The 17,498-nt window shown below is 39.9% G+C and overlaps 1 protein-coding gene across 1 annotated transcript in view; it reads right to left on the bottom strand.

The window, feature by feature from the left end:
• LOC306853240 (transcription factor COE1-A-like) overlaps positions 1 to 17,498 on the bottom strand; it is a 130,333-nt gene that overhangs the window by 104,236 nt on the left and 8,599 nt on the right. The window contains exons 5-6 of the mRNA XM_079390498.1: positions 15,337 to 15,410; positions 10,857 to 10,925 (exon numbers count right to left, since the gene is read on the bottom strand). Of these exons, the coding sequence (XP_079246624.1) occupies positions 10,857 to 10,925; positions 15,337 to 15,410 (143 nt within the window). The remainder of the gene's footprint in view (positions 1 to 10,856; positions 10,926 to 15,336; positions 15,411 to 17,498) is intronic.

The raw sequence follows: 17,498 nt of genomic DNA on the forward strand, positions 1-17,498 counted from the left end.
GAACTACATCCTTCACGTACCAAGAGCACGCACTACACTTACCAAAACAGAGAAGTCAGCAGGCAAAACGTATTTGTAATTCATACAATGCTAACACCCAGACCGGGGTGGCGTGGACAAATGCAGAGACAGAGAGGATGAGGTGCATCTTTCTGAGAGTGAGCGGTCTTCTTTCCTCAGCAAACACTAAAACACTGAAATCTAATTACACATTGGAGGATGAAACTGATGAGAAATGAGAGACGCCTCCACCAGCTTCTGCTAGACAGATGTGTGTATCTGTGTGTGTTTGTGTACACTTTCGTTCCCAACACCCAGTTGTGCAAAATTAAGCAAACGTGTCAGACTTTTTCCAGCATATGTTGTGGGCTTCTTAATTAGCTTAACCATCATGTCTCCAGTGGTCAACCAGCTTCATGAGAAGAGCCTTCCCAGTTAAAAAAATATGTTCTAAGAACATTGTGCTAACATTTCAATTATGTTATAAAAACGTTATATCTAAATGTTCTCAGAATGCTCAAAACATTGTTTTTTAAATGTTTACAAGACATTTTTCTTGGTTATGTTAACATTAGAGATGTGAATGTTCTCTCAACCATCTGAAACAAGTAGCAAGTAGTAATATTTAAAAAAATGCTGGTTGACCAACATGTTTTGGACCAGCATGAAAGTTTATGTTGGTCTAGACTGTTTCACATTCAGCATGGCAAAAAAATCTGTCTAAAAAATCTGAAATGATCTTGTGCACTCCTAGCTGTAAGTGGCTAATTCAGTGCAGATTGTATTACAATAGCATTAGCGCCATAATATGTGTTGATTGTGCACGTACGTGCGCTTGAGCACATAAAGAGAGCGAAAGAGCGAGAGCGTGTGTATAAAGAGAGCTGGTGTCCACTACAAGATGAAAGCCCATTGACGTTTTAAAGCAGCTTCGACCTCTGCCTGCATCTGGCTGTCAATCATAGTTACCCACAGTCCCCTGAGGCAGTTTTGCCCAGCCCCAGGAAAAAAAAAAAATAAGAGGGTGAAAGAGAGAGAGAAAGAAAGAAACATCAGGAACACAACAGGGAGGGAGCTCCAGGCCAGCTCAGTGAAGCCACCAACACCTTAGGGCTGCATAATCATCCGCTACTCAGCAACTCTGCTGGCACCCCAACACACATTCACTGTGCACTACAGTTCCCACAATCCTCTGCCCTAAGGCCCAAATATACAGGATGTCAATCAAACTGTTGAGTACTGATGGTGTTCTTTGAGATACGACAATCCAATGGTTGCACTCGTCTTCTCTGCACTTGTGTTTGTACAGGCTGCTAATCGAAACCCTGATGTACGGCACATTGACGGAGAAAGATAATGATTAGTGTTAGTGATAGACCTCTCGGCCACCTTACTGACCTATACAGCTACTGCAACTCCTGTCTTTATTGCCAAATCTAAAGTACTGTTAATGATTTTTAAGATCTGTATTACCAAATAATGAACAACTGCAAACAACAAACGTTTAAAAGGATAGTTCACCAAAAAATGGATTTAGCAGAATGTCCCTGCTACTCTTTTCAATATAATGCCATTTAAAAATAATGTCACTGGTCTATATATAATGTATGGTATATACTGGTATATATATATATATATATATATAATTTATTTAATGAATATTTATTTTTAATTTGAGCATTAGAAAAGGCTATAATGTGATTAATGTATTCACACAAGCTATCGTATTGCTTCGGCAGACTTGGAATATAGTGCATGAGTCATATGGACCATCATAATACTTCTATGATGCTCAAAAACGTCAGTTCCCAGACTGCCAGGATGTCAAACATCCTCTGTTAAGTTCCACAGAAGCAAAAAAGTTGCATGTGATTGAGTAAAGGTCTTTGCACACAGAGTCCGAAATTCTGTGCAAGGACCTTTAATGATGGCAGAACTTTTCTCTTGGGTGAACTGTTCCTTTAATGACTCCCAATGTAGATTGAATTGACAGGGCATGGCATAGAGTTCAGAAAGATATTTTTATTGGGCAGAGCTAGTGTAGAGTCTAGCAATTAGAGGAGTAGACATAAGGCGTAATGTAGTCAGTCTCAGACAGTATAAACAAGATTAATTTCCAGGTGGCCACAGTGTAAGGCACACACACATACAAACACAACCAACACACTGGGGTCCAGCAGCAAAAAGCACGTTCAGTGGTAAAAACATATTTGAGCAGTGTCAGCCAATGAAAAGACTCGGTATTCTGCATGATACTAATGAAACACACACGTACACACGAACTAAATCTGATCTGGACAGACATACAAAGTCCTCCATTGAATACATTTGCTCTGAGAGCTCTAAGCATCTCACCCTCATGGCAGCAACACGGGAGGTGTTCTTGAACAAGTTCTTAGGTGTTAAAAATTTACTCAATTTAAGTTCTTAATGCATTTTTCTAGTCTTACTACGATCCCTGTCCTACATTTTAAAATTTTCGATAACCTGGATGAATGACAATACAGAACAAAAAGATCTTTTGATACGTTTCATCACAAATAACTAGTAGCTAATAAGCACTATTTTGTCAATCTCACATTCTTGTTTTTCTTTGTATATTCTGATATGTAACAGTCACTTTTCACCATCAAACCAATTTCAGATTTCTAAAATCAAGCCCTAGTGTTCATTTGTATCACATTTTGTAGGTAAAATGGTTTGCAAATGCCACTTCACATTGATTTAACATAATACATTACATAGTCTTTACCTGAATTGAATGAGAATATATAGCAAAGTATAGACCGAAGATGACACGATTGACATTTGATAAAAATGGAACAAAGAGAAAAAGAGAAAGACAGATGGATGACAGGGGAAATGGCAGTGTGTGTGTGTGTGTGTGTGTGTGTGTGTGTGTGTGTGTGCGTGTGTTTAAAAGAAAGGTGATCTTCATGTGGAGTGAGGGAATAGGGCGGGAGCTAATAGAAGGGGTATAAAGAGGCACATCTGTGCTTAACTTGCTCCAGGGCAAGTCTGTTCCCTCTGACACCTTCTAAACACACACACATACTCGTGTTCACACACTTCCAATGTTATGAGTTTCAGTAATGGGGGCACTTTTTTTTACAATAAACTATAATTAGTGAACAATGAGTGCTTAACGGTTACAAAATCTCTTCCTTTCTCTCCTTCATTCTTATTTTTAAGAATGTAAGAATACCACATATATCCATGGTGCATGTAAAAAAAACTATGTACTGTGTAAAGTATAATATTTGTTTCTAAGAAAATATAATGAAAATAGGGTAACCCAGGCCTGTCGGTAAACTAAATTAGCATCTAATGCAAATGAGCGGGGTGCTTAATGGTGGAACAGGTGCAGTCAGGGCCCCTAAATGAGATAAATGAATAAAACATCCCTGGGCACGCCTGTGAAAGCTGACACAAAGTCAATGGCATGAATTATTCAGCAGCCAGCCGAGGATGCACGCTGCTGACCTCTCACCACAGGAAGTGCATCCCAAACACAACAAACCACAACAATGGACTTCAGACATGGGGGTTCCCTCTGTGCAGCGTGCACGCAAATACACACACCCACTGAGCGCTACACAATGCTAAATATAGATCTATGAAATCTTGATTGGCCTCACCATATGGATGGGAGAAACCAATATTGGATGTGTTGAATGCAAAAAAATCATGTTCTTAATCTGACTTTAATCTGACTCAGATTTACTTTAGAGCAAAAATTATGGGTATGAATCTCACTCTTTTTTGTTAGACTTTTGCTTAATGAAAGAAAACTTGCACTGACTGATCTTAAACTATATCAGTGCCTTTGTTTTGTCTCAAGCATTGTTTTTTTCTAAAAATGTTTATAAAAATTACTTGTATCCCAGACAATTCGGACATATTACATATGTCCAAATTGAACTATGGCCTAATCCTGGTTTAGTCTAAGACCTGTCTGTGAAACCGGGCCATAAAGTTACCAAAAGACAAAAATATATATATAAAGAAAGGTCTTTAAGGCATTACTAAGCATTCTACTAAACATAAGACAAATAAACATTCGGAGATGTTGTTCACATACTTTAAGTTTTTTTTTTTTCTCATTTATGGATGTGGCTGATCACTTGTTCGAGTATGTGTGTGTTCATGTGTGTGTTTGTGTGTGTGTGTTGACAGAACTAATAGGATTACCCCGATGTCCCTGCATGAGCGCATCCAGTGGAGAGTGGCAGAGAGGGGATGTTTTCCCAGCATGCAGCTTAGAGTAGACTGGGAAAAATGTCAGGTTTAACATTAATAAGTTGTATTTGTGGGCTTGCATTTTTTTTAAAAAAGTGAGTGATTGGGAGAGTAGAGTGCATCTGTTGCTGCAGGAAGCCGCCCTGAAGCTGCAGTGACATCACCTTCCCCGGGAGGAGTACTTCCTGTCTGACATTCCTCAATCAACACACACACACTCGTGAGGAAATGGCATACATCAACAATACCCTCCATATGAACACACACAAACACACAGTCTCACCCGCACACACTCTTAAAACAACACCAGTCTAATCTGTGTCACCAGTAGTGTGTGAAAATGAGACAGTTTGGTTATTTTTCTTGGAGTGAAAGCACATTTTTCTCTTTGTTTTACTCTTACACACTCTTTCTCATCAGTAAGTGTTGTCAGTAGCATTGAGTGGCTACTCAGTCATCCTGTGGGTCAGATCTCTGTCTAAAGCGTGTGAAGTGGATCAGTGATCTGGCTCATCCGTGGCTCTTATCTATGAGAGCAGAGGAGACTGACTGCCAGGGTTTCCAGCACTAGCCTGAAGGGCCGATCAGCCTTTCCAGAGATCACAACCTTATGCCCTGTGTGTGAACAACAGGCTGGACAAGCAGAGAGATAGAAGAGCACTGAGTAAAGCAGAGAGAATAGTTGTGTGTTTGAATCTGTTTCTGAAATATAAATTTGGGGACTAAATTATCCATCATTGCGAATGTAATTTATTGTGAATGTAGACCAGAATTTGCAAATAAAGCAGAAATTTCATCCGATGTGTTAAAGAGCACAAATCCGTCACTTCCAGAGACAATTGCACGAAATATACATTACTTTTAAAAAGTTTGAGGTTAGAAGGTTTTTCGGAATACGGGCCTTCATCAAACCCGGAACTAAGCGAGCCATTTGTGCCAGGCTGGGGAGAAAGGTATTAGAAAAATAATGTGATTTTCGAACCACCAATCATGAGAGCATGTTCTAGTACACCCCCAAAACAAAATCAAGACTTTGTAAAAGAGCATAACAGGACCCCATTAAATGAAATTAATACTAATATAATTTCATAATTGTAATACTAATTAAAAAATAATATAAGCAAGGATGCATTAAATCTATCAAAAGCGACAGTAAAAACTTATTTTATAATTTCACAAAATATTTTTCTTTCAAATAAATGCTGTTCTTTTGAAATTTCTATCTGAAAACTACATTGATAATAATAAGAAATGTTTCTTGAACACTAAATCAGCATTTTAGAATGATTTCTGAAGGATCATGTGACTCTAGACTAGAGTAATGGCTGCTGAAATTTCAGCCACAGAAATAAAAAATGTATTCACATCTTTGTGTCTCCATTAAGCGTTTTTAAATCATTGTAGAGATGTTTCTGATAAAATCTGCTCAAAAATATGAGGATGGAGACCTGTGTTCTGTTCAAAGTGTAACTTAAATTGTGTATGGAATATATTTCAAGCGTAACATATTTCAAACAGTGTAAAAAACTTTCAGAATTGTAATTTTGTGTCTTATTTTGATGAAAGTAGTAACTAATACCAATTTACCACAGTTTTACAGTAGCAAATGGATTGGAGTTATAATTATTTTGTTTCAAATAATATAAATATAATTAATTTAACAACAGTAGATGTCAATGTGTCCCATTCCTATTTAGATACCTGGATAAATGTGTGTGTGTGTGTGTGTGTGTGTGTGTGTGAGTGAGAGAGAGAGAGAGAGAGAGAGAGAGAGAGAGAGAGAGAGAGAGAGAGAGAGAGAGAGAGAGAGCGCAACAGAGAAGCAAAGCGGGTGCTTAGTACAGAGAGAGTAAAGACAGAATGGTAAAGTTGTCAGGGGAGGACAGCACACACAGGGCCACACACACAGGCACGGGCGAGTGGAGAGGAGTGCATGCTCTTCTTTGGGAATCATCCAGGCGGATGATGGGATTGTTGACAGTGAGCTGCATATCTTTAACCCTATATTAAGTCAGAACAGCAGAGCTTGGCCTTTTATTATTCCTGCACCGTTTGGGCTTAAGTAGGCCACACATATACACCTATACACACACACTCTCTCTTTCTCTCTCTCTCCAGGAAGAGACATTGTCACTGCAGAGGAGCACATCACCTTTCAGCAGCTGTGACAGCCCAGCCTGGAGAGTCACGCACACTTTTTAAAGGCCAACACACACATTTTGCTTCACTCGCACTTCCTGTGTATCTCTTTCAGAGTGAAAGACTCCCCAGTTAATTTTCAAAGAGAAGGCAGAAACTTGTTTACTGCAAATGTTTTATTTCACTGTATTACTGTCATGGTTCACACACACAGATGCTCACGCTGAGCTCTCCACAGTCTCTCAGTCTTAATTGCCACACAATAGGCCTACAGACCGGACAGGATTATGTTAACAATGGGAGCCCCAGCCTGTGAGGATCACTCTCTGGCCACCGATTCAGAGAGCAGCTCTGTGAAATAGAGCCCGCTAATCCAATAATGCAAACATACTGCAAGAATATAATGCTGCTCACTGTCACTGTCTCTTTCCCAACCGTCCAGTCTTGAGGTGCAGTTTCATTGCTCAAATGTTGCTCCTTGTATAGCTCAGCAAACTAGACAGACGGACGGACGGATGGACGGACGGACGGACGGACGGACGGACGGACAGACAGACAGACAGACAGACAGACAGACAGACAGATAGATAGATGATTTTCCCCCAATATTTTAATGAAAGAATTTAATACTTATAATATAATATAATAGTGCCTTAAATTGCTCAAGTGGCATTAAAAGGCATTTACAACATCACAAAAGATTTATATTTCAAATAAATATTGTTGTTCTTTTTTACTTTCTATTCATCCATAAAAACCTTAATCAAAAAAAAAAAACTTATGTCTGTACTAATAGCTGTTGAAAATTCAGCTTTACCATCAGGAATAAATTACATTTTAAAATATATTAAAATAGAAACCAGTTATTTTTACTGTATTTATTTTACTGTATTTGATCAAATAAAAGCAGCTTTGGTGAGCATAAGATACTTTTTTCAAAGACATTACAAAATATTAACAACCCCAAACTTTTGAATAGTATTGTATATAATCATTTTGTTTTTAAACAAACTGAAAATAAGAAATAAATTGGTAGCATTCCATAATGCACCATAAGGGGTTGTTCACACATTATTGTGTCTTTCTGGGTTATTTTTAACTGTGTAAAACGAGCATTAAATGGATGCTTTTTCAGCATATAAATCCATGAGCACTATCTGCAAGGTGCTATATCACTTTTAAAGTAGTTTAACTTTTAAGAAACACATTCTATTGCATTCTCATGCTGTTTTTGAATAAAATAGCACATCCTGTGTGAGCGACCCCAAGCTGAGCAGGAGCAAAAATGGTTCTGTGAAAGCCCCCTGTGAAACATTACTTCCCGTTCTGCTTTCATGAGAGCCGAAGGTCTTCTTCTACAAGGTCAAATCTAGCCAGCAATATAGTTGCGAGCCAAAGACCTCCATTAAACATTCAGAGAAAGGGCACATTAACCCTTTCTGTGGCGTTTTCCATCCTTCGCTGTGTTATATCTTCATTAAGTAGATATCCAGATGTTGAAGATTACATCACAAATAAAGCCTTCCAGCACGGTCAGGGCTCACGACCGAGCGCAAAGCCACAGAACTCCCACGGTTAGCACGGGAACTCTGAACTTACTGCACTCCGAAATCACTATCAGTGTTTAAGAGTATCCATGGTGAGGAAGGCATCAACTGCAATGTTCCCAGGGAGATAGAACGACACCTTTCCCCATTACTGTACGGCTTATTGAGCTTCAATTACTCCTAACACACACAATGATAAGAGAGAAAGAAATCGAGAGAGAGAATAAGTGAGAGAGAGAGCTTCTAAGGGATGTGAAAGAGATGAAACAGGAGGCAGTGAAAAGGCTTGCTATTAGATGTCACTGGCCTTTTGTGTCCATGTCAATGAGAGCAGATTAAAGTATTTGAAATAATCTTACTGGGGTATTAACAGAGCTCAGAAGGTAAAAGAGGAGAAGAAAAGGAGAAGACGAGGAGTTAATCATGACACACAAACATTTACACATGAAATTAGATTAGATACAGCCATCCAACGTAAACTAAACACACCCTCTGAGAAGAAAGCAAGGCAGTTTTAATTTCACGCGAGTAATTCAATTTACCCCAATCAGATTTTCAAAAGCTTCCCAATGAGTCCAAAAACTCCAACCCCGTCCCGTGAGCACACGTCTCGGACTGCTGCGAGTAAGATTTGTTATTTTAACAGTCTAACTAGGCATTGTTAGTTGGCTTTATTTAGCTGACATTCCTCTGGTTTCGCTGAAGTGGCCTGTTGTGTCGTCTTATGAGAGGAACCTAATTAGGAAATCACTTTCATTACTCTTCCAGAGGAATTAGCGCTAGCCTTGCTAATTACTGCTGTAAAACCTAATCAGCTCTTTGAAACAAGACCACACTAATGAGCTCTTATTTATTCAGCTAAATAACTTCAAGGGAAGGAAGATGCTCAAAATCATATTTTTGATGAGTTTGGGAGCGTGCGCTCGTCTGCACTTGCCGTAATTGATTCTGTTCCATCTTGCGCCTTGTTTGTTGGGAACCCCAGAATGTGAATGCGGCCAAGAAAATATTGAGAGTTCCAGTAAAGTCTTCCATACCCTACCCCCCCCCCCCCCCCCCCCCCCCCCCCATTTCAAATGACCTATTTTCCCGGCTTTGAGAGACACGTGACTAGTAGGAAACTGTTACTAATTCCTTTTTTATTCGCAGGCAATTAGCGATGCCCTCGCACCTGAGCCTAAAGGGCTCTGCGGTGACCTCGAATGCAGCTGCATGACTTCAGCCAGACCCGAAATACAACCGTTCAGACCACAAACAGCTACAACAGGAGGATCTGAGGCAGACAAACTTTATGTAGGGAAACAATCAAGAAGAGTAAGAGATGGGCAGTGTGTTTGTGTGAGGGTGTGCGTGTGCGTTGGGTGGAGGTGATGCCACGTGGAATCGAGGGGCTGCAGCTGTCTTTGAAAGCTGTGAAGCGTTCTAGCCCAGTGAAGCAGAAATGGGCCAGCCGCACAGACACAGCAGCCAGGTAGAAGCCTCTCTTATTCTGTTACAAACACACACACACACCCTACACTACTGCTGGCGAACCTACAGCTGTGTTCATCTGATAGCACAGGCCACTGACTTATTAACACACAGATGAGAACACACCTTTGACACTTAACCGCACTTTAATCTGCAGAAATCTATGCGTAGTTTGCTCGCACCGTGGCACAATCAAGTCAGAAATGAAACAGTCTCGCTCTAAATAATAACGTGACATGGTGGTATGATCTTTTAAACAAAAACGGTAGGAGACGCGCTTCGCTGCACACACTGCTGCCTCCAGAAATCTTGCACATCTTCACTGCTGATTATTCATACATGCACACTTCAGAGCACACTACATACTCAACAACCCCGACAGGGCCTCAAAACAGCCCAGCCCGATCACTAAACAATTACTGTTTTGCAAACAAATGGCTTCTGGTCCCAGGAAGCCTTTTTATGCTTGTTGTCAAGTTGTTTTTCCTCACTGATGGTGAATTCTTTGAACTGCTGCCTTTGATTTGCAGTGTTTTATACTGAGCAATAGAGCATATATGGTGATATAGAGCAGCCACAGAGTGTGTTCACAAAGTCATCATAGAGCAGCACTTGTAATTTTGATTTGTTTGAAAGTGAATTGAATTTATTAAGTGCATTATCTCTGTAGTGATGCTTATTTAATATGATATGAATTAAAACAGGTTGCATAAGGAAAGAAGTACAGTCTGTTATTTGTTTGTACACTGCCAATCCAAAATTTGGGGTCGGTATTTATTTATTTTTTTTCCATTAAAAATACACAGTATTGTAGTAAAATATTACAATTTAAAATTAAATTTATTTCTGTGATAAAGCTGAATTTTCAGCAGCCATTATTTCCAGTTTTCAGTGTCAAATGAAAATCATTCTAACATGCTTCAGTGAAACTTTCTTATTCTTATCAATGTTGAAAATAGATGATCTTAATATTTCAAAGAAAACCATGCTACTTTTTTCAGGATTCTTTGATAAACAGGAAGTTTAAAAGAACAGCTTTTACTTGAATATAAATCTCTTGTAATCTCTTGTTATTAATGTCTTTACTGACATCTTTGATTAATTGAATGCATTCTTGCTAAACAAAAGTATTAATTTCTTTCAAGAAAAAAACGTTTTACCGACCCCAAACTTTTGAACAGCAGTGTAAATACACTGGTAGTGTGTAAAAATGCATTTTATTCTTCATTTTGGGCCTTAATTGTTTTAGGAAAGTGGAGTGTGGAAGGGAAACTTAGAGTAAAAATGTTCCTGTGTCAAATTAAATATGGAATCTACCCTGACAAACTCTGCTATCCTTCATAACTCACTACATTTCATAAGGCCACTTTCAACACTTCCACTGGACTGCCTGTCTAGTAAGGCATTTAATGATAATATATGTTGAAACGCACATACAAACATCTGATATCCAGCTCTTACCTGTCGATGATGACCGGGTCAGAGGGCGTCTCGTTACGATTGCCACAACTTTTCTTGTCACAGCAGCGGCTAAAAGAGATGGAGGGAGAGAAAGAGAGGAAGAGAATAGTTAACCTGGGTGTTACTGCACATATGTCAGCACTGATCTCAGACGAGAAGGGACAGTGGAGAAGGAAGAGGCAGCAATTATAAAGCAGACTTTCTTTCGCTCCTCTACGGCAGACATTCACTCCTGCTGTACACACTGCACACAATATGCTGCCTTTCGGCCTGTGTATTAGTAATTAATGCTAACAGACTGCCCGACTCAGGGATGGTCACTGAAGGATTAGAAGTGTGGCTGATAACAGGGCAGTTATCGAGTGATGGAGAGAGAAGATGAGGCCAGAGAGCAGAAAAGGAAAGAATACAGGAGGAGAGGTGAAAGTAAAGAGGGCACTTAAAGGAGACTATTTTAGCATACATACTGGAAGGATTTCAAGTTGGACAGAAGGGGAAAGATGCCTGTGTGTGTGTGTGTGTGTGTGTGTGTGTGTGTGTGTGTGTGTGTGTGTGTGTGTGTGTGTGTGTGTGTGCGTGCGAGCGTGTAAGGTGTTGCAAATGTTTTATATAAATGCACACTATATTGCCAAAAATATTGGAACACCCCCTTCACAACCCACACCCAGTAGGTTTGACTATTTGGTCATTTCCATGAGTACAAATCTTAATGTTTAAACATATAATGATATTCTAGAGAATTGTGTGCTTCTAATTTTATAGCAACAGTTTGGAAAGGACCCTTTTCTATTCTAACATGACAATGCTTCAGTGTATAAGGCAAGGTTCAAAAAGAAATTATTGATCCAGTAAGTATGGAAGAACTTGACTAGTCTGCATAAAGCCAAGTCCTAACCCCAGTTTAACACCTCTGGTGTGACTTTAAATGCAGACCTTGAGCCAAAAATTCATCACCAAACACCAATGACTTGTACATACTGTATGGGTACAGTCATTTTTGTGTTTTGAAAGTGCCTTTTTCTGTTTTAAAGAAGGGGGTGTCCCGATACGTTTGTCCATATAGTATTTCTTCTGATCATTATTAAATATAATTTATATAATTATGAATTTTATATATACATTTTATAATTGATATTTATTTTTATAGTTAATGAAAACATAAAAAAGTCAGCACACCTAGGCTCCAAACATTTTTATAGTTAATAAAATAATGGTTTTGATGCACGACCTATTATCATCCCCTAAATTTCAAATCAAGTGTGATGATGGTTCAGTATATTAGTCAAACAGCCCTCTCAAATCTGAATGCCAGAATAAATATGCGCCAATTTTATTGCAATACCTTCTTGCTCTATATTTAATCTCATAGGTTACCCTGCATGGGACAGCAGAGGAGAGCAAGATGGATACTAGAGCATGAGCAAGTGAAAGAAGACAGGAAGGATGGAAAGAAGGTGTATACATGATGTCTTCGGTGGATGGAGGCTGGCGGTAAACAGCAGGTGGGGCGGCGGGTTCGGGTTTCCCAGCACAGATGGCAGAGGGGCTCAATTGCGAGAGAGTATGGGGCTTGAGGCGTCATGTGATAGGAGCAGAACCGATCTGTGTGTGAGTGGGCTCCTTTAGACCTGATGAGCTTCATAACGTGGATTGAGCTTGACCCCTCATTCACGTCTAAGCGCCCTCGTTAGTTTAGACACAGTGTGGTCAGGCTTCTGTCTCAGTTTATTCTTGCTGTCGTATTTTTACCTTCCTCTGCTCTCATTTCCTCTCACTCCTCTGAGACCAGTCAAGTCTTTAGCAATGTTCTCTCAGAAGTGGGTCATACAGGAGCAAAGCTTTCTGGGATGCGAGGGGTGGGCACAGATGGATTTGACACTCCGATAACCCAATAGTCAGCCGAAGCCCATGGGAAACCACAACACGGCCGCCCACCACCAACCGTGAACCTCCGAGCCCCCCCATCAACGCTATGCTAATGACTCCATGCATGCTCTGGCTTCATTCAGGGGGATTTTTCGCTCATTCCGGCTCGTTCTGCTCCATCCCAGCAGACTTGTAGGGAAACCGTAATCTTTAATCTCAAGCGTTTCCTCCTGCTGCAGCATTTGAAGAAATTAAATCCAAATTGCTGCATGTAATTACCAGGATGTGGCCTGTGCTGATGCCATTAAAGCTGAACTGCCCTTAGCCAAACTCCTTTACAGACAGCAGCTCTAAAATAGCCCCCAAAACCAAACAAAACAGCATTTCTCCAACTGTGACCACCCAACCTTTAATAATCTGGCCAAGTTTGTGATGTTTCATCTGCACCACACAAATCAAACAAAACCTCATCAATCCGTGCATATGAGGATGTGGAACTCCATCATAAAGAGCCCAGAGTTGCATTTGAGCGATAGTTTCTAGTCTTGCGTCTGAGCGAGTTGTTTGGGAAAATGCGTCTCTGTCTCATGCTTGCAGGCCCATGCGGCACCATATGGCTAATGGCAAGGCGTACAGCAATTAACAGCCCTGATTAATGGAGAGCAGTCTAATTGCAGACTGGTAATTGTGCCTTTCTCTCAGCACAGGCTCTGCATCGAAACACCATCTACAGATGAAGAAGGGGAAAAGGAAGAAGATAGAGACGAGAATTTGTTTACTTATTTGAAATAGATGCTTTTAATTTTCGTCTGCTTTTGGAAAGCTCTTTGGTATGAAACAGAGTACAGACATTTGCATTTGTGGGACCTTAAGGGTACCAGTAGCGATATGTACTTCAGATGTGATCTGTGTAATCCTACGGTAGCAGATCAAAGCTGACGTGGTGAGCCTTTGTAGACACATATAGTACTAAGTGTTTGTGTCAATACGCATCTTTAAATCAGTGACTATTTTGAAAGAGCGATAACAGAAGGCTGTGCGCGCACGTGTGTGTGTGCATGTAAGAAAGGTAGTGAGGGGGAGCTAAAGATTGAAAGAGAAAGAGGAGAGAGCCTTGGCTCGCCTGCACATATTTCATTGTCAAAACTCAAAGCAAGCTGCATTCATTAGCTGTGGAATAACAAGAGGATTCTTATTGAGTAATGAGTTTTTCCTTGTCCTAATTAACCAAGCATGAGTAGTATATTTATAGTAGAAAACTGTTCAAATGCTCTCCACTTCAACCAAAAATAGATGAGGACTCATCTCCACAACCCAGTTTTAAGTGCAAGGAATTTATCTTTTGATTTTAATTAAAGGTGCATGGCTTTCTCTCGGTCTCTCTTTTTCTTGTAGAGCAGGAAGTGGATGACCTGGATAGAGATTCAGGAAGGGAGAGAGACAAGGGTTGCTCTGAACTTAGGAACATAGGAAGTTAAATATGCATATCTCCAAATGAATGAATAATAGCTATTTATTTTGTTTGTTTGTTTGTTTAAGCCAAATTATCTGCTTTTATGGTACATTTTGGCTCTATACTGTATGGGGAAAAAACAATAACCATAATCAATTCTGTCTAACATCTGTTTTCAGCAGAAGAAAGTAAGTCGTACAGTTTTGAAACAACAAATTTTTTTCATGTTGTTTTCATGTTAGGGCAAACTATTGCTTTAAAATCTAGTATATCATCCATCCATCCATCTATCTCTGTATACCTTCAAGACTAAACTTTCCTCAATTTCAAACAAGTTCAAAGTTTGTCTTGATTAAAATTAGTTCAGTTAAAAATATTATTTGCAACTAGTTATTCAAATTGCAATTCTGCATCCTTTTTGCAGAATTCAGTACAAATACAGGAATTACAATTCTGGCAAACAAAATGAACTGTACATAAGTGTATTTCTCTGCTTGCCTTTTGTGTGTGTGTATTTATGTCATCAAGAAATAAAATAAGCACCACCAATCACTGAAACATCAGCCTCCAAAAATAGAAATGCTGCCTGGTATCTTTTTTGGACAAAGCCAAGCTTTGATTTCTAAGGCTGATGCAGAGTCTGGGAAAAGAACACTTCTAACTCTGATAGGAAACAGGCTGGCGTAAGTTTATCAGGATCCCATTTGGACTGGTGAAAAATGATCTGGGAGTGTCTTGTGTAATAGTGCATCGTAAGTCTAAACTTGAGCCTTGATATAAACATACTGCATCCCTCTTAAATAGAAGTAAACTGTTTATACTGGTTTTGAAGGACGTGTATGATGAATTAAAGAATAATGATCTGACCTTTCAGCAAATTTATAGTAATGTTAATCTATCCTCCCCCTTATGTCTAATTTTACAACAGGGCTTACACACAGCTGTGTGTGTGTGTGTGTGTGTGTGTGTGTGTGTGAGCAGAAAGCTCAGTCCTGTCACACTAATGCTGAATCCAGAGGTCTGCAGTCTTGCCAAGACCAAAACGATGCCAAAGTAAAGCTCTCACAGTCAGCGGGCAGAGCTTGGTAGGGAAGGTTCAAGAGCTTGATTGTGTAATAGTGAAGGAGGGAGTGTGGTGTACAGTGTGTGTGTGTTTCTCACCTGCACATGATCTCGTGCGTCAGCAGGACCCTGCACATCTCTGGGTTTTTGTCTTGCCCTTCATAGATAATTGCCTGATGAACAAGAGAAGGTGGAAAAATGTGGTTAGAGAAAATTGACAAACAACATTTTCTCCTTGTGGTGTAAACGCTCTGAGCATGCACAAATTTCCATGACTAACTCTCTGGGTGTTTAAATCCTATCGTGAATAGAATTGAATGTCTGTTTGCATCGTTTCACTGAAACAGAAGCATTATGACATCACATCATTACGCCATAGACACAATGCAGCCCTCATAGGCGGTTAACGCGACCCTTCTTCCATCTGGCAGAGGACTGCCGTTGAAAGATCTCATGCAGCATGAGAATGATCAGCTCGGTTTTAGTTTCTGTTATCAGAATATTCTGTTCATTTGGTCCCATGCTAATCACTCTACACATTGGGCTCTGAATTTCATAGATGTCTTTTCGTTTCAGCTAATCAATTCATCAAAACTGCCCCGTGCACCATGGGAACGCTTGGACAGAGTCTGTGTGCATGGTGGGCCGTCTATAACCGAGCCAGGCTCAAAGTGAGCAATTTAATGCCCACTTACCTACTGCAATGGAAAATGATCCCTAACCGCCTCTCTAATAGCTTAAACTCGGTGCATCACATTCGGTTATGTGAGAACCAATGGTGTTTTTTGCTGTTTGGTGTCAGGCAACACGCAAAGTTTGAATGTGCACATCTGTGATTCAATGAATAAAGACTTCGATTTCTGTGTGTTCCACATAACACTATTGCTTAAATGATATATTCTTGAATGTATATGGAATGTATGTGTATATGGTTTATTTCTTCACATTTGACACAAACTACCATAGATAGATAGATAGATAGATAGATAGATAGATAGATAGATAGATAGATAGATAGATAGATAGATAGATAGATAGATAGATAGATAGATAGATAGATAGATAGATAGATAGATAGATAGATAGATAGATAGATAGCTCCTCTTTCTGTCATTCCAATTCAACTTCCTGTGGAGGTGTGGCTAATTCAATTCCAATTCACTCCCATGAATTGAACAGAGGCCTGAGTTTTGCACAATCCTGCATTGTATGCTCTTGGCAACATTCAGCGCCATCATTTGTTGCTCGTTGGTTTAATTAAAAGCAGACAGTGAGAATAAACAGAATAAAGAGAACTATGCATGTAGAGTTTGTTGGACTGTGCAGATTACTGTCCTATTATGTCATTGCGGACCACCCTTGCCACAGTGCCCACCCCCCACAGGCTTCCAGGGCTCACAGATTGGTTAATAATACAGAAGCACAAAACATTATTGCTCAGCAAAGCACCCTTATTACTACTTGAGAAAATATGTTTGTGAAGTGAAAAGAGATAAAGGAGGGCAAACAGATAAACTGCTTAATTACAGGTCCCTCTAAAGAAGTGTTGTACTCCAGCTAGTGTGAAATAGCCCTCTAGGAAAGATGCATGCGTGTGAGCTGCCATAAGCCCGCATCTGTGAGATTCCATGCATGTGTATGCATTCACGCATGTATTTGTGCATTAGCATGTGTGTGTTTATGTGTGCGGCAAGCAGTTGGGCTGCCAGACTGGAGCATAGCGAGCCATCTGGCCCAGCTAACACTTCATCCAAAAACCTCAGCTTTGTTTCCATCCTCCAATTCCACACAAGATGTCCCCCACAGCCGTGAATCAGTGACTCTACTCAAAACATACACACACTGCAGCCTATTAACAGGCTGCTCTCTGTCACACACACACACTTAAACCCGTTTGCCATGAATCACTCCCTCTTTCTCTCTGAACACACATATACATGCCACCCATGGCAACTGAAGACACAGAAAAACAGCTGATGGTTCTAATGAGGAACTGTTTCCCTCACAAGTGCACAATGCTTTTTCAATTACACGAAACACTTGTTTGAAAACAAGTTTTATAAGTAAAGCATCAGACCCAGAAAAAAAGGAGAAAGTTTATTCATATTTGATGTTTTTTATTTCCTGTCATTGCTGTGACTTGAGAACATAGGTGATCGGGGACATTTGCTTGTTAGGTTTCACATTGTGGAATGAGGGTCAAGGTCCTCTAAAAGCGCACAAGTATGCATCACTGTCTGAGCCTAGAGCCTCGACCCCGC

Source organism: Barbus barbus (assembly GCF_936440315.1).
Source record: "Barbus barbus genome assembly, chromosome: 33".
NCBI lineage: Eukaryota > Metazoa > Chordata > Actinopteri > Cypriniformes > Cyprinidae > Barbus > Barbus barbus.